A 23,397-nucleotide genomic window follows, 5' to 3' on the forward strand; every position below is an offset into this window, starting at 1 on the left:
AAATATTCTTTCTCCTTCCTTCCTGCTCCAAATTCGTATCTTAATGTTTTTCTACTTTTATCATAGATTAATTATGTTAACTAATTTATGTTATAGGTACTATATACATATACATGCTCTTTAAGGGGAGGGATCCTCATTTCAGCCAAAAGATGCGGATAATTAGGGCAATCGTCTGATTTCTTTTAATGAAGGAAATTTCTTTGAACTAAGGAGAGGGATCCCCGTTTCAACAAAGTGTACTAAATAAGCTGATGTGTATGAAGATGACATTTCTTTGAACTATTTTCATGAATGATAGATAGATTAAGTTTTATTTATTTTTCTATATTCTTCCTCCATCATATGTTGGATGTATTTAATCAATATGTGGTGTAGGTATCATAAAGTTTCTTTTAGGGGGGGGGGGAGAGATGGTGTGGTGGTGGGGGCAAAATATTGAACAAAAGGATAAAAAAATAAAAAAAATAAAAAAGTGAACTAGATATAAGTCCAATTTTGTAAATCGATATTGGGTTTATTACACTTTGTTGGGTCAGGTTCATTCGCTGATTATTCACGTCAGCTTATTTTTATTATCCTTTAATTAAATTGTGATATATGTTATATATTATTTATTAGATTATTTTTTTACTTAATTTTAATATTAAATATAAGAATTAAATATTCTTTCTCCTTCCTTCCTGCTCCAAATTCTTATCTTAATGTTTTTCTACTTTTATCATAGATTAATTATGTTAACTAATTTATGTTATAGGTAGTATATACATATACATGCTCTTTAAGGGGAGGGATCCTCATTTCAACCAAAAGATGCAGATAATTAGGGCAATCGTCTGATTTCTTTTAATAAAGGAACTTTCTTTGAACTAAGGAGAGGGATCCCCGTTTCAACAAAGTGTACTAAATAAGCTGATGTGTATGAAGGTGACATTTCTTTGAACTATTTTCATGAATGATAGATAGATTAAGTTTTATTTATTTTTCTATATTCTTCCTCCATCATATGTTGGATGTATTTAATCAATATGTGGTGTAGGTATCATAAAGTTTCTTTTAACTTTTTTCAAGGAAAGTAGTTAGATCTTCATACTTAAATATTCAAATTAAAAATGTATAAATCAAGAAATTCAATTAAGGAGATATATTATTAAAGTAGAAAAATAGGACATTGGACTAAATCTAATAACGGCTCAAATTTTTGGACCTAAATCAAAGTGCCCCTAAAAAAATTATCAATATTATTATAATTTTGAATTACTCCAAGAAAAAAAGGTTTAGCATGTTTTTTCTACTATTTATTTGGCTTCTTATTTATGTAAATTGTTAGGGTAAGTGGGCTGGATAGTGGCAAAGTAAAACAGGGAGTTGGAAATTTTTGGGGGAGCCAGGGGATTTTAGGGCCTTTAGTAGTTCTGTCATTGAGAGAGAAGGAGAAAAAATAGATGATGTCAAACTAAAGATGAAAGTAACTGAGACCCGCTGTTTTTTTGTTATGTTTTTCAAGAATCCAATGATTCACTCTTTCAACTTGTTAAGGGATCAAATTTTTAAGTCAAATGGGCAGCCTAAATTAATTAGTCAGATCAATGCAACTTTTTTAGCTTTTTCATCCTGTATTGATATGGTTCATACTTGTGGTTTCCCTTAAGGACTAAAATAAAACTGGGTAAAGATAATCTGGACTATATTAAAGATCTTATTAAAATGAATTCGATGATATAATTTTCATGCATAGTAAACCAATAAAAATATGATTTAACACCACATAATAGAAATTATGCATAATCTAATTTGTAAAAAAGTATGACTCTCACATTTATTAATTGAACTAACACTAGTGTAGCAATAATGTTAAAGATATCATACTTAGGCTACCTGATTCTTATGTATACGTATTACACTCACTCAAACTACTATAAGAGGCCTAATAAGATAAGTATGTAGAGCCTTAATATATACTCATTTTAAGGGTCAAAATAAGGAAAAAAAAGAAGAACCATAGTTGTAGATTAAAAGAATATAGTGTTAGCAAGTGTTGAATTATTTTGATGGATAACTTTCTTGTTCAATCTATCATCACATATGTTTCACGCCACCCGATTTGTGTTGGCCACATGTTAAGCTTGAAAATTTGTCACACGAGAGGGGCGTGTTGAGAATGAATTCCACATTAAAAGAAGAAGGAAACTTACATTATATTATAAATAGTTAGGTTACTTCTTATATTGTTAATTAATTATGGTAGAATCTCAACTTAAGTCTCAAAAAACTCCAATCACGTGTTGTAGCTAACCCTTAGTCAGCCCATCCTTATTTACTTTGGCCCAAAGATAAAAAGAAGCATGCGGAAGAACTGAAACAATAGAAAGAGATTTACACAACTCAATCAATATCCCAAGAAAGACATAAAAAAAAAAAAAACAAATTTATACAAAACACCACAAACATATGGCTTGAAAATATGCTCCAACCTACCTAAAACCTAGAGAAGACTCCACGCACATCAATTTGATCAAAACTTTTGAACATTAATTTTGTTATAATATGTAATCTGCAATATCTGATATAAAACCAATCATATGCAGTTGGTGTTACACCTAATATATTGGAATGTTTCCCACCTCTATAGCCCAATGGTGTGCTTGCCAAATTTTGTGGTGAACAGTCAATATGAAATATGGCCTTCAAATAAAGGCCAACGCTCAATAAAGAGCCAGCTTAAAGGTTTGACCAACCCGCATCATCCTCCTATCCATCACCTCCATACTCGCTTCCTCCAAGCTTTTGCTCCGTGTCTCCCATCCATGCAGGCATGCAACCCTACGTGCATCTCTCTCCCTCTCTCTCTTTCTCTCTCTCTCTCTCAGTACAACATTTTGGTGAGGCTGCAAGCCTGAGCTTCTGGGTGATTCGTCGGAATGCGTAAGGCAAATGCATTCAGTAATCAGACTTGGGTATGCCAGGATCAGAAATCATCAAGACCAAAAGGCTACTCTTTCGGTGATAGCCCTTTAAACTTTCCTACTCCCATCCTTCACGTACAGCTTTCCATATCTGCGCTACTCACCGCTTTCTTCCAATTATTTCTCAACCCTCTTGGCCAGACTGCTTTCATATCACAAATGCTTGTACGTTTCTGCCTACGCTTTTTGTCTCTCTTTCTCCTCTTTTTTTTTTCCATTTTCTGGGAGCCGCTATTCCCACTTCAAAAACACTATTTTGATCTCACAAAATAGTGCATGATGACAAATTGAGGGTGGGAAAAACACGCGTTTCCCTTTTTCTCTGTTTTGATTTTGTTAGCTTAAAAATGTAGAAGCGACCTGTACCAATTGATTACAGTGCTTGGTACATTGTATATTGTGTGTGTGTATACATATCAACACGATATTGACAAAGCACCGAATATTGTAAATTAGTAACCATTAAGCACTCTTTTTCTATTGTAGAAAAAGAATGTGTGGCTAAAAGTATATTATTGATACGTGAAGAAAAGGAAATATATACAATTACATGCCTTGCACAACAAGGTACTATCCCTACAAGATAGGAATACACTTATAATTAGGATTACAATCATATCTAGACTCCAACTAGGAAGCTATTTCTAACACTCCCCCTCAAGTTGGAGAGTGGATGTCAAGAACTCCCAACTTGCGCAACATAGTCGAAAACTTATCCTTCCCGAGAGGCTTGGTGAATAAATCTGCCAACTGGTGTGCCGTACCAACATACTTGGTTGTGACTGTGCCATCCGCAATCTTATCTCGTATAAAGTAACAATCCATCTCAATGTGACGAGTCCGCTCATGAAAAACAGGATTAGCAGCTATATGTAACGCTGCTTGATTATCGCAAAATAATGCAGAAGGACCATCCAAAGGAATATTCAAGTCCTTTAATAAATACCGAAGCCAAACTAACTCACAACAAGCACCGGCCATAGCCCTGTATTCGGCCTCAGCTGAAGAAAGTGAAACAGTTTTCTGTCGCTTCGTCCGCCACGAAATCAAAGAATTGCCTAAGAAAACACAATACCCAGAAGTTGAGCGACGAGTGATAGGACAACCTGCCCAGTCAGAGTCACAAAATGCAACCAACTTGGTGTGGTTGTCTGAACGGAATAATAAACCTTGTCCTGGAGTAGACTTTAAATAACGAACAACACGAAGCGCAGCATCCATATGAGGTACACGTGGCTCATGCATAAAACGACTCAAAACATGCACAGAATATGTGATATCCGGTCGAGTGATGGTGAGGTAGATTAACCGTCCTATTAACCGCCGATACTTTTCAGGATCCTTGAGAAGTTCTCCTTGATCAGATAATTTTGTATCATCCATAGGGAAAGCAATCGGCCGTGCTCCCAGAAAACCATAATCCTTGAGGATCTCTAGTGCATACTTCCGTTGTGAAATATAAATCCCACATTGAGATCGAGAAACCTTAATACCCAAAAAATATTTTAAATCACCAAGATCTTTTATTCGAAAGTGATCTCGAAGAAAAGACTTCAGAGAATCGATGGCACTAACATCATTGCCTGTAATCACAATATCATCTACATAAATGAGCAAGGCTGTGAAAGAAGTACCGAATTTTCTGGTGAACAGTGAGTAGTCAGCTTTGGATTGTTGAAGGCCGGCAGAAAGAATGGCACTAGTGAACTTGGCAAACCATTGACGAGAAGCTTGCTTGAGACCATAAAGAGACTTGTGAAGGTGACACACAAGATTCTCCCCCTGTCGCCGAAGACCAGGAGGAGGAGACATGTAAATTTCCTCATCCAAATCACCATGCAAGAAAGCATTATTAACATCAAGCTGATGGAGAGACCAAGACTGGCTAGCAGCAAGGGCAAGAAGACAACGCACTGTAATCATCTTGGCAGTAGGAGAAAAAGTGTCATGATAATCAATACCTGCGGCTTGAGTGAAACCCTTAGCTACCAAGCGAGCTTTGTAACGCTCAATAGAACCATCAGAATTATGCTTTAGTTTGTACACCCACTTACAATCAATAGGAACTTTGCCAGGAGGTAAGGGAGTCAATGTCCAAGTACCGTTGGCATGTAAAGCCTCAAGCTCCTCATTCATGGCACGATGCCAATTAGGATCACGAGCAGCCTCTGCAAAAGAAGATGGCTCCAAACTCCGACTGACAGCGTAAATATATGAAAGAAGATTGGGAGATAACCGGTGGTAAGAAATAAAATTACAAAGTGGATATAGCGTACCTTTAACAGAATTGGGCTGCGAAGACGATGGGTGTGGAGGCAAAATCACTTGCGAGCAAACATAGTCTTTTAAATAGGACGGGGGATGGTGAGTGCGAGATGAGGTGCGAGTGGCTGGTAAAGGAGGTGGAGGTGTCGTGGGTGATGAGGGAGTAAGAGGGGCCGTGGGGAGGATAGGAGGAGAGGGCTAAATGTCGGTGGAGGGTGGGACAGGTGGGGCCGGGACTAAAATGGGAGAAGTGGGTGGCATAGAAGTGGAGGGAGGAAGAGGTGATGTGGTGTCGGTGACAGGAAGCAGGGGAATGGGTAGGGTAGGAGGAGGTGAAGGGGACGTGGGGCCAGGAGAAGGGGAATAGGGAAAGTCCGGGAAAGGGGGAATGGGTAGAGAGGGTGTGGGGGGTTGGGAAGGTGGGGACGTGGCAGCAAAAGGGAAGGAATCTTCATGGAAAATAACATCTCGACTGGTGAAGGTGCGGTGAGTGTCTAAGTCATATAATTTGTATGCTTTTTGGCCATGAGGGTAACCAATGAAAGCGCATCATTGGGCCTGAGGGGAAAATTTTGTGGTAGGATGGATAGAGGTGGCATAAGCAAGGCAACCGAAGACGCGAAAATGGTCATAAGATGGGGTTGTAGTATGGAGGACTTCAAAAGGAGATTTATTATGTAAAAGTCGAGTAGGGAGACGATTGATGGTATAAGCAGCTGTAAGAACACATTCACCCCAAAATTTGAGGGGAAGGTGTGATTGAAAACGAAAGGCGCGAGCGGTTTCAAGAAGGTGCCTATGTTTGCGTTCAACAACGCCATTTTGTTGCAGAGTGTAAACACAAGAAGTTTGAAAAAGAACCCCATGATCAGAAAAAAAATTGCGAAGAGAAACAAATTCTCCTCCATTATCGGTACGAATGCTTCGAACTTGAGTGTGAAATTGGGTATTAACATAGGCAAAAAATGATTTGATTAGTTGTTGAGTATCAGATTTGTGCGTCATGAGAAAGACCCATGTAAAGCGGGAAAAATCATCCACAATAGTCAAAAAATAATGAGCACCAGTAAGGGAAGATTGACGATTCGGACCCCAAATATCACAATGAATTAAATCAAAAGGAAAAGTTGTAGAAATTGAACTTAAACCAAAAGGTTGACGAGTTTGTTTTGCCAAAGGACAAACAGTACAAACATGACTAGAATCAAATGAACAATTAAGGAAATTAGAGGCTAAAATTTGCAAACGGCTAGGAGAAAGGTGACCAAGACGTCGATGCCATAATGAGGATCGGATGGTGATGAGATTGCATAGAGGTTGACGGGTGGGAAGGGAGGAGGTAAGGGCCACGAGGTAATAAAGGTCACCACGTCGCTTACCCACACCAATCATCGCCTTCGAAACCAAGTCCTGCAAAACACACCAAGAAGGAAAAAATGTTACGGAACACGATAATCCATCTGTAAGCTTACCAACCGATAAAAGGTCCACTTTAAAATTAGGGACACATAAAACATCTTCCAAGTCAATCAAAGAATTGAAACGAAGAGTGCCAGTTAAAGTAATTGGAGCAGTGTCACCGCTAGGCAAAGAAACAGGTGGCAGGTGTGAAGCAAAAGTATTAACCAAACATGAAGCGGAGGAAGTGATATGATTCGTGGCGCCACTGTCAATGATCCATGGACCATGACGAGAAGACACGGGTAACAAACCTGTGGCAAAGTGATCACGGGAAACGACATGAGCCTGAGGAGTAGATGCCGTGGATGCGGTGTTGTCATTGAGGGCAGCAAAGAGACGATGATGCTGTTCGGCAGAAAGATGTGGCATGGCAATCTGCAGGTCATGTAAAGTGGGCTGCGGCATGTGATGGGCTGGTGGGCCAGGGTGTGGAGGTAGATCATCTAAAGTGGGCTGCTGATGTGCGTGATTAGCAGATGGGCGAGAGAGGTTTGCAGAGCTGCGGATGGGCCGAGAGGCAGCAGTATTGCTGCGAGCAGATGGAGCAGCAACGCTGCGGGCAGAACCTGAGCGGCGGGGAGGTCTCCACGGCTGACCATGGAGAGGATGTCCAACCGGATACCCATGAAGCTTGTGGCAAGTATCACGGGTGTGGAAGTCATAACCGCAATAGGTGCAATGTAGAGGAGGCCGATCGGACGAAGACCGAGGAGAGCTACGCACCACCATGGCAGCAGGAGGCTCAGCAGTGCGTGAAAAACCAAGGGCACGTTGTTTTTCGACTTGAGAAACAGAGGAACAAGCTTGGCGGACTGTGGGCAAAGGATTCATTATAAGAATTTGGTCCCGAACGGCGGCAAACGATTCATTGAGACCCATAAGAAACTGCATAAGTTGTTGGCGATCATGTTTGGTGCCACAAGAACAAGAACATGCATCACTATAGGAGGCGAGCTCGTCCCAAAGACCTTTGAGGCGAGTGAAGTATGTTGAGACCGAGGAGGACCCTTGGGAGATGGTGGCAATTTCACGATTCAGGTGGAAGATACGGGGAGCATTAGACTGTGAAAAACGTTCATGAAGATCGTCCCAAACAGCCTTAGCAATGGTGGAAAAAAGAACGGATTCGGCAAGGTCGGGCTCCAGGGAATGGAGGATCCATGAAAGGATCATATCATTGCAGCGCCTCCAAGAGGCGTGAGCATCAGGATCTTCGGCAAGGTCAGGTTCTGCAATATCACCGGTGATAAAACCAAGTTTATTCTTGGCGCTTAAGGAGATGTGCATCCCGCGTGCCCAGGTCGTGTAGTTATCTCCGTTTAATTTCTTGGAGACAAGAACAAGATTGGGATGGTCGGAATGGTGAAGATAAAAGGGGTTGGGGCCATCGGAAGAAGAGTCTCCCATGAGAAAAGGAGAAACGGCAGGGATGACTGCCGAAAAAAATTGTGGTTGAGAAAAAAGCTAGGGTTTGCAACCTGCTCTGATACCATGTAGAAAAAGAATGCGTGGCTAAAAGTATATTATTGATACGTGAAGAAAAGGAAATATATACAATTACATGCCTTGCACAACAAGGTACTATCCCTACAAGATAGGAATACACTTATAATTAGGATTACAATCATATCTAGACTCCAACTAGGAAGCTATTTCTAACATCTATCAACGTAATTTGTATGTTATGCATGAGGTGGGTATTATATTGGGGCCATCAGTATTAGGATCAGGCAATGCCTTTGCAGATATAGTTTTCCCACTGAAAAGCTTTTGCATCAGCGAAACCTACGCGTTATTTGGTGTCATGCTGTTTGTCTTCCTAGTCGGAGTGAAAATGAACATAAGTTTGGTCAAACAGTCAGGAACGAAAGTCGTGGTCATAGGCCTCTCGGCTTTCTTCGTCCCTTTGATCCTCAACATTGGCTTCGCTTTTGTCCTACGGAAGACGGCGGCGATGGAAGCAAGCCTACACAAGTCGATCATCATCATCGCAATGTTTCAATGCCTAAGCTCGTTCCACGTCATCGCGTGCCTTTGGCTGATTTGAACCTCCTCAACTCGGAGATTGGGAGATTGGCTGTGTCTTCCTCAATAGTTAGTGGGGTGCTAGCTATCTTTGATTTGGGTCGGTTTGGCCTTTACAATAAGGCAAAGCAAGATTTCAAAAAAGGATCTTAGTCTACCCTTTATGGGGTTGAGCTTATTTTGCATGTTCATCCTCATAGTCTACACTTTGAGGCCTATAATGTTGTGGATGGTTGCACGACTTACGGATAAAGAAAAATCGGTGAAAGAGAGCTACATTTTTTCAAGGGTTAAACTCTGTTTACTACCCTCATGTTTCGTGGTTTTCAACATTTAGTACATCAAGTTTTTTTCATCCCAAAGTCATACCTAAAGTGTTAATTTTGGGATAGTCTCATACATCCGTTAGTCAAATTGTTAATTCTCCGGTTAAGTGATTACGTGGCGCCCAGGTGGACAATGACTGGGCACCACGTGTCATTAAAAATATTAAAATAATTAATTAAATAAAAGTTAAAAAAAAAAAAAACCCATTCCTTCCCCCCCCCCCCAAAAAAAACGCAAAAGAAGAAGAGGGAAAAAAAAAAAACCGAATCTGCAACCCAGAAGAAGAAGAAGAAGAAAAAAAACCGAATCTGCAACCCAGAAGAAGGAGGAAGAACAAGAAGAAAAGAAAAAAAAATCGAATCTGCAACCCAGAAGAAGGAGGAAGAAGAAGAAGAAGAATAAGAAAAGAAAAAAAACATCGAATCTGCAACCCAGAAGGACGAAGAAGAAGAAGAAGAAAAGAAAAAAAAAATCGAATCTGCAACCCAGAAGAAGGAGGAAGAAGAAGAAGAAGAAGAAAATCGAATCTGCAACCCAAAAGAAGGAAGAAGAAGAAGAAGAAGAAGAAGAAAAAAAAAATCGAATCTGCAACCCAAAAGAAGGAAGAAGAAGAAGAAGAAGAAGAAGAAAAAATTCGAATCTACAACCCAGAAGAAGGAGGAAGAAGAAGAAGAAGAAGAAGAAAAAAAAAAAAAAACAGCAGCCCAAACCCAGTTCGTCCCCTCCTCCCCCCCCCCCCAACCCCGCCAACTGCGAACGCGAACCCAGACCATGAACTCCGTATTTTTGGGATTTTCAATGTGGGTGAATTTTGAAAATACTTTGAGATGGAGAGTTTAAGTTTGAGATGATTTTTGGACTGGTTTTGTGGTAGATCTCCATTAATGTGGAAATGACGAATTGGATTTTTTTTTTTCCTTCTTCTTCTTCTTCTTCTTCTGGGTTCTTCTTTTTCTTCTTCTGGGTTGGGGGCGGGACTGGGTTTTTTTTTGTTTTTGTTTTTTTTTTTTCCTTTTTCCTTCTTCTTCTTCTTCTTCTGGTTTCTTGTTCTTGTTGTTGTTCTTCTTCTGCATTAGGGGCGGGGGAGAGGGGGGGAGAAGGGATGGGTTTTTTTTTTGTTTTTTTTTTTGTTTTTCCTTCTTCTTCTTCTTCTTTGTTTTTTTTTTCTTTTCTTTTTCCTTCTTCTTCTTCTTCTTCTTCTGGTTTCTTGTTCTTGTTGTTGTTCTTCTTCTGCATTAGGGGCGGGGGAGAGGGGGGAGAAGGGATGGGTTTTTTTTTTAACTTTTATTTTATTAATTAATTTAATATTTTTAATGACACGTGGCACCCAGGCATTGTCCACCTGGACGCCACATCATCACTTAATGGGAGAATTAACAGTTTGACTAACGGATGTATGAGACTGTCCCAAAATTAACACTTCAGGTATGACTCTGGGATGAAAAAAACTTGATGTACTAAATGTTGAAAACCACGAAACATGAGGGTAGTAAACAGAGTTTAACCCTTTTTTCAATATTTATCATGATCATGGTGTGTTCTCTTCTTGGTGAGGTTATGGGCCAGCATTGTATACTGGGGCCATGATTTTATGGTTGGCAGTGCCAGATGGCCCACCACTGGGATCAGCTTTGGTTGAGAAACTAGACTCCTACTTCTCATTGATTCTGTTGCCAAGCTACTTTGTGGTCACTGGTGCAAGGATTAATTTCTCTATGATAAAGATGAAGACTCTGGATTTTGGAGCTCTTGGTTTTGAGTAGCTTTTGTGGTAAACTTATGGGAACTATGGTTCCTTCTCTCTATTGCAAAATGTCTCCTGTCGATTCATTTTCACTAGGGCTTATCATGAGTGCTTAAGGCATCATTGACGTTCTAACTTTGAATCATGAATTGTTGCTCTTCGTAATTATCTCCACTCGCATCTTTTTTATTATTACTTCTGCACTATGCTTACCCATTCCTATTGCATGATATTTTATATAAAAAGAAAAACTGAAAATTGATCTTTTTAATCGGGGGAATGCAGAACACCAAGACAGATTTTGTGTGTCATTTGTTCATAGATAAGCACATACACTCTTAACCTTGTTTGTTTCGAACAGATGAGATACTTTCATACTCTCATTCTCTTATTTGCAACAATTTGGTAATTAATATTGGTGTAAACTTTTAAGTGAATTTTTCTTATGATCTAGTTCTCTGTATAAAATATTATGTGTCCTCTAAATTTTGTTCACTTGTGCTTATCTATTCCAGCTGATTGACGAAGAAGCCTATAGCATTATGGTTCTGTCAGCATTCGTCTTAACTGCAATAATCAACCCCATATTGAAATATCTGTACAATCCATCCAAGAGATACATGTCCACCAAGAGAAGAAGGACAATTGAGCATGCCTTGCCCAATGCCGAGCTTCGCATTCTTGCATGCATATACCAAGAAGACAGCACCCCTTCCATCATCAACCTTCTTGAGGTCACCAATCCAACCCCCCAAACCCCCGTATGCTTTTATGTTGTCCACCTCGTGAGTCTATCAGGCAGAACTGCCCCAGTCTTCATAACACATCGACTCGGAAAAAAGAGTGCTAGGACATTTCATTCCGGTGACTCAGATCAGATAGTCAATGGCTTCAGATTATACGAAGAACATAGCTCCGGTGGCTTTATAATGAATGCATTCACAGCCATTTCACCCTATGCCACAATGCATGATGATGTTTGCACATTAGCATTGGAAAAAAGGACTTCCATGGTCCTAATCCCATTTCACAAGCAATTCAATTCACTAAGTTGCATGGAGGGATTATCCAAACCTATAAGGTATGCGAATCGAAACATTCTTCGAAATTCCCCATGCTCAGTTGGGATTCTCCTAGATCGTGGTACCTTGAACGCCAACACATCTCTATCATGCAAAATTGTGTACAGTATTGGGATTATCTTTGTAGGACCTGATGACCGTGAGGCATTAGCATATGCAATGCGCATGACAGAGCACCCTAATGTCAGCATCACGGTCGTTAGATTGGTGGACAATAGGAAATTTAATGTGCATAAAGAACATGATTCGGAGCTACTCAGCAAGTGTAAGATAGCAATTGCTGGGAGAAAACAACATGTTTACAAGGGGGAACGTGTTACAGATAGCGTGGACATGATCAATGTGATTAGGTCCATGCAAAAATTTTATGACCTAATTCTGGTGGGGAGACGCCATGATTGTGATTCACCATTGTTCATGGGACTCAAAGAATGGAATGAGTTTCCGGAACTTGGGTTCATTGGAGATATGTTGGCATCTTCAGATTCCAATTGTGAGGTCTCGGTGTTGGTGGTGCAGCAACAAATGCTTGGAAATGATCAACAGATGGTAGACCACAACAGCTTTAAGTCCTATGGAACCCCCTCATTTTCTGTCGTGGATATACCTCGTGATGATAGAGTGCACCCACTTCGTTATCAGCAAAACAAACACAGTAGAGAAATTTCTTTGTTTACTAATTTCTCACTTTTGCTTAATTAGAATAGCTTTGTACACGAATTCTGCTTATGCAGGGTTGGTGAATATGAGCTAGATAGAGACCATTTTCTTGTAAACTATATTTATTTTTGCTATTTCTTAAATTGTATAAACTTTGTAAATTATATCAATTTTTGTAGATACTAAGATGACAACATGCTTTTAAGTACTGAAGTAGCTACAATAGTATGGTGACTGAAATTACCATTGGGGGTCAAGCTAATTTGGAAGACCCTCAAATAAGGAGGGAGAAATTAAAGACCATAGTTAATCAATCTAGTAAACTTCGACTGCAAGAAGATGCAACCAATAAGAGGCTAGATTATCAAATTGCATGTTCTAATTTTTTGTTGTATGGTATTAGTTTCTCAGTGATTCCAATTGCATATCAAGAATATTGGTTTTTTATTGACGAATTTATTTATTCATCAAGATTCACGTCAACTTTAGTTCTTTTCAATATTAATCCGAGGTCTATTTCTTTACAAGTGGAAGAGACTGATGTAAACCAAAAAATAAGTTATTCAAATGCAATAAAATAAAAAAAATGATGCGACGTTCAGTCAAGACCTTGGATGGCTGTGGAGTGATGTGCGTTAGTCGTCTGAGCCATAGGATAGGATCCTAGATTGGGCTTAGAATTTGATGGGTCAAAGTCGTGCAATTTTGTGTATATGAAAATATATTGGCCACATAGCATGCCTTATTTTTATTTATAGCCCAAACACAAGTTAACATGACTTTGGTCTGGTATGTCATTTTGCAACCCATAATTAAAATGGGTTTAAAGAATTTATCAGTTAATTTTATTCATATTATTGTTGAAACTTTACAGTTTAATCTATTTTCTGGTAAATTTTGAATTAATGATTCCATTTGGTTACAATATGTACATGTATCTAAATAATACAATCACCATCTTGACGATCAGATGATGATTGTATTAAATACATATTTTTACATGAATTATATATGACTGTCAGATGATGATTATACTAAATACATGTAAGTATCGTAGCCAATCCTGAATTTTCAATTCATATTCACGAATTTGACGCATGTAATCCTTCTATCATTCATCCCGTTGTTTCAGTAATCGTTTACATAACATGTACAAATCGATGTTCTCTAGGACATGCATGCTGCACAACTAAAACACACAATTGCTAGTTGGTGTATTTGTTGTCTTCATAAAGATCGAATGTTCCGTATTTATTCTAAGAAACCACATCCACAAAGTTGAGACAAAACCTTGAAACTAAATATAGGTATAAATAAAGTGTCAAAATACTTGTCAAAATATATATATAAAATAAAGTTTAAAATTGTGATCTTACCCCTGTGGCTGTGTGCAAAGATGGACTACAGAAACTTTATACCAAAGACAAGATCGAGCAAAATGCCAATTGGAAGATGATTGTCAAATTATATGTAGTGCAATGCAAGCACGAGTTGAGAACCAGAATCCCACATATTCATACAGCCACCAGCAAACAAGCAAATAAATGGAATATTGCTACCCACAAGAAGAAAAGAAAAGAAAAGGTGACATAGAAAACTCGAATATATATCATTCATGACAAAACAATAACTGATAACATTATGGGGAAATACATAAGAAAATAGGGACAAGCAAGCAATAAGCAAATAAACCACTGGCTTGACTTGATACCATTGGCCCATGAACATTTTGATGTCGAGGCCTTAACAACTCATGGGGACAGGACAGATAGGATGTGCTAGATTCCCCAAAACAGTGTAAAATTGAGTTATGTTCCACAACAAAAACAAGTTCAAAATTTGGGATCCCTAATCACTTTTATTTCATGTTGATATTTAAGTCTATTTACTTTCATTTATTCTAAATTTCTAAACAATAAGATACTGCCATCAATACCAAGAACAGAAGTTTTAGTTTGTTTTTGGTCAATCCGAATAACATTCATTAAAGAAAAACAAAATCTAATACAAGGTAAATTAGGGAAAGCTGAGAAAGGCAGTCCAAAACAACTTAGCACAAAAAATATAGAGACGGAGTACCTCCCGATCAATAACATTCATATTGGGGAATCTAGCAGTTTAAATTGGTCAATATCATTCATATTGGTCAATTAATTTAAGATTCTTACAGTTTAAAACATGAACAACTAAGGTTTGGGACAATGCAAAATTGACTTTCCATTGACTAATGATATTGAAACTCACCCCCACATACATAGAGAAAGCCATTACAGTATTTTACTTCGATGTCTCCCATCCAGAGGGATTCACCCAAGTTCTCCTCCGGGAACTGGCGACTAGACCCGTGAACTCATATCCTTTTTGTCTTAACCAATGCTACAATTAATCGAAGGGCCTATGTTCCTTGGGATCTCCCCATTTTTCTACTAGAATTCATCAGTTAATAATCAAATCCATATAATGTGTTTGATTAAATGCACGGCATTCTCTCTTTGGTCCAAACCCACAACTCACATGCTTCCCCATGAAATTTCCCAAAAAATATTCCAAATTCAACTGGTTAAACTGAAATCTTTGATCTACAAGTTTGTGGTCCAGAACATTAATATAAACATATATCATGGGATGGAGTTTGAGAAATGGATGTGTAATAAGAATAATATTATATGGGAGAGATGGGAAGAGGGAATCCATGTGAGGACTGAGTTATACGAAATAGGTTTAGCAAAGAAGATTTGCCAGGTTGTTTTGCATTTATAAATATGTAGCTTCAAGATGGAGCCCTTCAAAACTTTTGGCTTTATGCTAATAAGATAATATGCCATTAATAATATATGGGCTGGAGCTCATGTCCTTCATCAAACACCAAGGCCCCCCCGTCTCTCTCTCATGTGTATGCATTTCAGATAATTTTCACACATCATTTTTTATTTACACGACTAATGAAGTTTCTACCATTGCCTATTAGGAGTTCTAATTTTGTCAACTGAGAATGGAGGCCTCCCATAAGAGGCAAGCACCATGTTATAAGTTGGGAATAAGAAGAAGATGTTGCATGACGTATTATTGTGATTAATTTAAGGGTTTTTGAAAGCCAATCCATTAGCTTGGTTTAAGAATAAATGTAGTGTTCACAATCATTATACTTAAAGAACATGTATAATCTATTGCATTTCATATGTATTACAAAAGTTGTTACCCGATATTCCCTCCATTCGTTGGCCAATTAAACGCTCTCATAAGCTAGCATGCACGTCTCTTAACCTTATTAGGTAAGGATTTAAACATTTTTCTAAATTCAGCAAGACTCCATGTCAATTATTGCATATAGTATATAGTAATGTATGTATATATAGCTGCACTACAATACCGCGTAGATGAACTAGTATGCCAACTGTTACAATAATATATAATGACTTATATGGTTGTGCTTCCATAAACTAATTGACAATGGACTTTGTTATGGTATGCCCTAAATTCTAAGTCTAAAAGCATCTTCACTAGTTGGTGGAAGACAAAAATAAGGGCAAGGGCATGTAAGTTGCCCTTGCTACTCACTCTGAATAGTAATTGTCTTTGTGCAACTCTACCCGTTATGAAAGGGTAAGGCCGAAGGCAAGTACTATTCAAAGTAAATAACAAAGGCAACTTACATGCACTTGTCCTTGCCCTTTCCCTTGTCTTCTACTAATAGGTTGAGATGCTCTTAGAAGTATGGTATCATGGCTAGCGATAACTAGTTATTCTTTCTTTTCCTCTCCATGAAAAAAAAAAACCTTAAAATGTTGAAAATTAAAACGGATTGAATAAAGAGCATGGGTGTGTGTTTAGTATTAAACATGGGTGTGTGTTTAGTATTTCTCTTAATATAAAGGGCAACTAGCAATCTCACACATGCTATGCATATGGAGAGAAATGTGTAAAACTTTCATAATTTTAATATGTAAAATTACTATTTTAGAAAATGACCTAATTAAAAAATGACCTTTCTAGCATTCTCTTTTCTTAATAATAAGTGTACACCAGGCCTTTAATGTTATTGAGCAAGTTACTTCGCTCATTTGGATAGCCAATTAGTACCACGGTTCAGTGGTGTATTTTTTTATTTGTAAGATCTTAGGTTCAATTCTCGTCAAAGATGAATTTGAACTATATTATTACTAGTCCATTGTGAGACTTAGCTAACTCACTCCCCCAACCTTTATTGTAAATAATATCTTTTGTTTAAAAAATAAAAAATTTTCATTTGGACAATCATGGAAAGCAGTTCCATCTTGTGCTGACTTTTAAAGAAAGTATATGGAATTATATGGACTACATGAAATTCAACTATATATGTTAAGACATGATCTCTTATCTATTTCAAAAACTCTAATTTATTTCAAATCTCAAAATTGCTGAAATTAAACACACCACTTCAACTGATGGAATTTTTTCCCCACTTTTGGCACTAGATAGGCTGCCCAGTTATTTTTTTTTTCCACACAAATCATGAGATCACAAAGAGAGAATAAAAGGAGCAGCATATTTACTTACAAACTTGGTGTAAATACAATTGTATTTCTACGAACATTTCCTTTTTCTCTCTCGCTCTGTCAATATAGCCATGATTTTCTTGAAAACCAAACAGATCATGACCTCATGAATACTGAATTTAACTCAGAATCTGCCATTATACTACGCAGACCGGAAAAAAAAAAACAAACAAACAAAAATATCCACAAGAAGCAATACGAACCCATGTACCCCTCCCAAAAAAAGTCCCCATCTCCGGAAAAATAAAATATTAGTCTTCGGTGATGCTTTCGAGATTAGGCCGCCATACTGCGACACGGCCAGCCCTCCGATCCCGGCGAGAGGTAAACTTTTTTTCCGTCACAATCTCCGTCAAGTAACGGTCAGTACTATCGCTTTGGCTCTTGCTGCTCTTTTTTGAGGGTTTCTTAATGCCGTTGCTCTTACTCTTTTTCCTCTTCTCCGGCACAGAAGAAGACGGAATCAAGAAATAGATGCTGCCTCGCTTGAGCTCCGACTCCGGCGAGAGGATCAAAATTTTGCGTACGACACCTTGGGAGCTGGGTTTGCTGAGAACGTGATTAGGGTTTGCTTCCAAGATCTCGCCAGCGGTGACAGGATGTGAGATTTCTTCTACGTAGCCATTCAAATGGACGATCCGTATCAAGTCTAGGGCTCCACACGGTAGTACGCAAGCCAAACAGCACCTTAGACTGTTGCCCATCTCTGGTTTTTGAGCTCTCCCGGTGGATTTTGATTTGCTTTTTGGTTTTCTTTTGTGCTTCTTTGGGGTCTTGGGGTTGAAGGCTTGAATGCTATGGAAGGTTTGGACTAGCTGTGTGTTATATAAATAGGAATAATTGGTACTCATAAGAACATAACAGAGGTGCATGATATTATTGTATGCATTGATTGGTTTTGAAATGACCAAATTGTCCTTTGTTGGTGACTTTTGATTTGTTTTTATTTATTTGGTTTTTTTTCTGTTTTGGTATGATCTTGTGTGTGTGGATCTTGCTTCCATGAGCTAATTAACTTAAGCCGCCTTTTAAACAATTAGTGATGGGGGGTTACTTGCATATATGTTTTTTTTGGAAGTGCTTATGAGATAATGAGCCTTATGGAGAATGCTTAAGATAGCTAGGGTTTCTTTGTTTCAAAGGGGACGCCAAAGTTAATCAATAATTTGGGTGTATTGTTACTGTTTTTGTAGTATAAATCCATATGATTATGATATGAGTAATTAATAGTTATGTCAAAACTCTGAAGTTACTGGTATTTAGGGTACTTAGTGAGGTTTATAATTAAATATTATCATAAATCTTTAATAGTCCGGACTACTAGTAGCCTCATTTTTTATTCATTATGTTGACAAGTAAACAAAACTCTTAAGTTACTAGTATTTAGGGTACTTAATGAGGTTTATAATTTAATTCTGACCGTTGATTTTTCATACTATTTGGGACAAATTAATGAGTGGTACTAGAACTAATTCTAACATTTTGACACCGAGATAAAACACACAAAGACATGCTTGGTTCCCAATCTTCTACTTTTCCTATAAACCACTGTATACCGTCGAGCAAAACCGTATAAAATACATTCGAGGGCATATTTAGAATTGTAAAAATACAAAGAGGAGTTGGATGTGGCTCCCACAACATGACGAGGCCATCGCGAATATAGGCATTAGTACTGGAAACGACAGATTTAAATAATGGCTTTTGGCTTATGCTGAAATTATAAGTGATTAGGTACGGAATGAAAATTGCAGAGTACCGAGTTTTTTATTTTATGAGAAAATGGTTATCTTCCCCTCGGGTGAGCAATTTCACAAGCTCACAGCGACAAATCATTGGTCCAGTTGGCCTCAGCCGAAAGCAGCATCTCCTTTGCCTCGATGTGCTTTGGAATCGCTGAGATTTTATTGGTCAGTGACATTGTTAACAGCACGCTGGTGAGGAACTTATTGCATCTCAGAGTCATACTCAGACCTTATGCTAACAAAGTCCAGAGAATCTAGCTGTCTTCAAGAACATGTGTCTTTTTAGTTACACACTTTTTTTAGCTTTCACATATATTTTTAAATTTTTTATTGTTCGATCAAATGAATTGGATGTTTACATAACACTACCTGAAGTAAATTAGATAAAAGTCATGTTTGTGGTTAATCTTTCCGTTTACGGTTATATTATGCTTCACTAGCCTTCATGCACGCGCTCACGCTCGTGCATAAGATATTTTTTGAATCATGGCGTGCTATGCACAACTTACATGCTTTAAATGTATTTATATACGTAAATTGACAAAAAGAAAGTCAAATATTCGAAGTAAATGAATAATTTTAGATTATACTAGAAGAAACCCCTCATAAACCAATTAAAACAGCTGGATTCACATAATAAAATAGGTCTATATAGAATTTACATTAAGAATAGAGAAAATAATATTTAATAAACAATTGATTGAATCATATTATTGCTAGCACATTGTGAGGCTAAGCCCACCCCTCCTCCCCCTTAGTGTAGATAAGACCATTTGGTTAAAAAAAAAAAATCATTTGACAATTAATTTAATCACATTATTATCCCCGTCTGAAAGACCTTTTTTTATAACCTGCATTATACGCCTCTTAAGATGTTTTGAACGTGTTTAAAAATAGAGATATTGAATTACATTATTGCCAGCCTATTGTGAGGCACTAAATTAAAAAATTAAAAAATTAAAAAAAATGTACCTGTAATACTCCGTATTTAAAAAAAAAAAAGGTTATATGTGTGTGTGTGTGTGTGTAATTATTTTTATGTGCAAGAACCTACTTTTGATGTGTAAAATAATCTCAATGTAAAATCATTTTCAAAAACTAGCTATTTCATATTCATATGTAATTAGAGATATTTTTAGTTTGAATTGGAGAAGGGAGATTAAATTAGTTTGGTTTGATTTTCCCCACAAAAGGCTGAGAGTTTGAGGTTTGACTAAATGAGTAATTTTGTCTTGATATTTTCTCTCAAAGATGAGGTGGAGAGTTTGTAACATTAGGAGTTAATGATTTGGTGATTACTCACCACTCTAAATGTGAAGGTGGAAGTCTACTTAAGGGTGAGTTGGCAAATTTGTATTGATTAGGAATCTAAGAGTTAAATGTTTGGTGATGATTCATCCCTCCAAAATTTGAAGAGGTGGGATTCATATCCCTTAGACTTTAAGCGTGACTTTTGAGTATTTGTCCACATGCATGGGAATGATTGCTTCCAATTACAAGATGTCCAAGTGTTGCAAAACAAAGTGAAACGTGTCCTTAAGGCTTAATGGAGGATTCCATTTCTTCATCTATAAAAGCAGAGGGAGGAGAGGAACGGGGGAGGAGAACAACACACCACCAACAACAACACACGGGGAAACAAGAATAAAAAAACCCTATCTCCTTCCCAGATCATTTTTCTCGTTTTTCCCATTTACTTTACATTATGTAAAGGCTTTAAGCCATCTTTCATTGTATTTGTAAGTCCCTCATATATAGTGAAATACAATGAAAGCAAACCTCAGTGGATGTAATCGATTTGGCGAACCACTTAAATCTTGTGTTGTTTATGCATTTACATTTTGAGATCATTGCCATGAGAAGCACTCCACTAAACCATCGAAAATATCCATTTACTTCCCTTGAGAATGTTGTAAAATAAGGAGGGGGGGGGGAGAGACAAATCCCAGAAAATGCATGAGAGCTTACCCAACAAAATTGCTCTATGGAACTCAAATGGATTTATGCATCAATATCACCTAGAGAGATGGAGTAAAATGGTAAAGTAATATTTCTCAATTAGATTGTTGTGTGTTATTCGTACTATATATTATTGATAATATAATTTTGGCTACTAACAATTTGATTAGTGTTGCATATATTATAGAGCATGTGATTATTGATATCCTTGTTACATGGCACATACATAAACATTCATGCAAAGCAAGAAAGAGAGTTCAGTTGTGTTGAGTTTTGTAAAGTGTTTGAGTTGTGAGGATATTCAAGGGCTAAAGTTTGCCTTGAATATAAAATATTGAACCTTGTATATTTCAGGCGTAGGGTGCAGGGCTTAAGTATACAATTAGGCGTCGAGGGAAGTGACGCATCTCGAACTGGATTGTCCACTAGGACCCCAAATTGAGATGTGCTGGCTGACACCTGGAAGGTGACCAAGCCATAAAATGTGGTGATGTGGAATATGTGAATAAATTTAAACCTAAAAGTGTCTAAACACGAGAGTGCGCTGTGAGCGGGAATGACCTCATTTCACACGTGACGTCAGAGCATAAGTAAAGTACAGTATAGTGGATTGAAAATCATACCATCGAAGGTAATCTTCAATACTAAGACTTGCCACAAATCCTCGTCGATACGAAAACTCTGCTACTAGAACCTGGAGGGATAAAAAAAACAAAAGTGAGTGGGCCTAAATATAAAGCTTTAATAAAGACCTTTTAAATGATATAACCCCTTGCTGTAATACCTGTATAGGTTCCAGGAAATCATACTACATATAAGTATGAAATCAAATGTAAATCAATAGTAAATCCAAGAATATTCTAAATCATTACATATCGGCAACAACAATATAAATCAAGTGCTCATCAGTCTATGGTAACCCACGAGTCGGAGTTACCTACGCAACCTGTACGACTCATAAATCAATCCATGATAATCCATGAGTCGGAGTTGCCTAACGCAACTTGTACGACTCATAAATCAATATGTACGACAGTGTCGGAGTTGCACAAAACACTAATATAGTCATGTCCTAACTCAATCATTTCAAATAATACTATAAACTCACTTGAACTTACCTATACGTCCCGCGTTCACCATAGCACTTCAAGGCATTCACAACAATTATATGTAGGTAAATATGCATATGGTTATACCATAATGCAATCTAAAACTCAACCATATCATAGTATTTTAGAATATACAAATATATATATATATATGACATGGCATAAAATGCATAAATCAATTTAAAAGTATTTTTTGGAACTATCAATGATATACATACGATAAAAGGAAAAGACCCACTCACCTGAGGTCCGCGCTACGACTCCCTAGCACGAATATTGAGACGTCACGAACAATCATCACCTAGAACAATTATTCAATCATGTCTCAGAAATCTTATCAATAGAACACATAACATAAAACACATCCCAATGACGTTCTAGAATGATTTGAGACTCATTGACCAAAAATCAACCGTCGGTCAAAGATCAACGATAGGGTCTGCAACCCTACGTAACTCAATCCGAAAGATCCGCACCTGGACTTCCGATCCGTAACTTCCAAAAATCCACATTTTTCTTCTAAAACATCATACTAAAGTTTCATTACGATCCAACGGTTGGATCTCCGCCAATTGCCAATTCAAGTGGCAGTCAACGTTTTATTTTATGCACTTACAAATCCAATTCTGGAAGATCCGTATGTCAAATTCCCAATCTTTAATTTCTAATATCCTCAAATATTACATACTATAATGTATTAAAGTTTGGTGACGATCTAACGGTCGGATCGTCAATTCATATAATGTTCAAGCAGTGGTCTTTATCAAAACTATGCTCAAACGATGAGATTTCATCAATCGGACTTCACCTATGGAATTGGGGTGTCAAACTTAGCTTAGAAAGGTCAAGGGTGACTCGGGTCACGCGCCGCCGCACATGGCGGTCAGCCACCCCGATTCGCCGAAAAATTCAATTATCTCCAAAAATTCTCAAATTTTATAGAAATGAAGATCTCAAAGAGTAGAGAAAATTTTATACCTGTGACCAAGTCAAATTTGGCCTCCAATTTCACTCAAACCCGCCAGAATCCTAAAATGGGTGAACTTTGATTCTCCTTCCTCGGTGTTCCAACGTCTCTACCACTAGGAAGTTCTCGTGTGAGTTCCTAGAAACAAAACCATGAAGGTGTGGTAGGGGCCCAAAGCAGACAATATAGTGCTACGGTGGAGTCGGGCTTGGGATGTGGTGGGGGACCGGGCCGGAATGTGACAGGCAGTGCCTGTATAATAAAGTGGAAACTGAGAGTTTAATTTAAAAAATTGGGTTTAAGGGATGAACATGAGTTAACTCATACTCTAACATATCCAGAGCCAAGCGGTATAAGCATGGTAAGGGATGTGCATGCTTGGGTGCCTTAGGTATATATGTGTTGACGAGATTAGAAGGGAGTGAGTACATTCATCCATCTCATTTGCATATATTTCACGTATTTGAAAGAATTGTTACAATTTAATTATTATTTTATTGGTACATTTTGTTGTGAATTAATTTGTGCACCATAGTTATTCCGCTGAGCATT

General features: G+C 37.8%; 1 protein-coding gene, 1 long non-coding RNA gene and 1 pseudogene across 2 annotated transcripts; 2 read left to right on the forward strand and 1 right to left on the reverse strand.

Annotated features, from left to right (window-relative positions):
* Positions 1–2,775: 2,775 nt before the first annotated feature.
* Positions 2,776–12,572, forward strand: LOC137715097 (cation/H(+) antiporter 15-like; annotated as a pseudogene).
* Positions 12,573–17,038: 4,466 nt separating this feature from the next.
* LOC148698243 (uncharacterized) lies at positions 17,039–17,964 on the reverse strand. Its single transcript, XM_088691527.1, has one exon. The coding sequence runs from the start codon at positions 17,935–17,937 to the stop codon at positions 17,317–17,319; it is 621 nt and encodes a 206-aa protein (XP_088547653.1). The 5' UTR covers positions 17,938–17,964; the 3' UTR covers positions 17,039–17,316.
* A 2,301-nt stretch (positions 17,965–20,265) lies between these two features.
* Positions 20,266–21,637, forward strand: LOC148698244 (uncharacterized). The gene is made up of 2 exons (XR_015961014.1): positions 20,266–20,849; positions 21,124–21,637. It is a non-coding gene; the product is annotated as an uncharacterized LOC148698244 (long non-coding RNA).
* The last annotated feature ends 1,760 nt before the right edge of the window (positions 21,638–23,397 follow it).

The sequence above is a fragment of the Pyrus communis genome, chromosome 3 (genome assembly GCF_041283825.1).
Source record: "Pyrus communis isolate YQ-2024b chromosome 3, ASM4128382v1, whole genome shotgun sequence".
Classification (NCBI taxonomy): Eukaryota; Viridiplantae; Streptophyta; class Magnoliopsida; order Rosales; family Rosaceae; genus Pyrus; species Pyrus communis.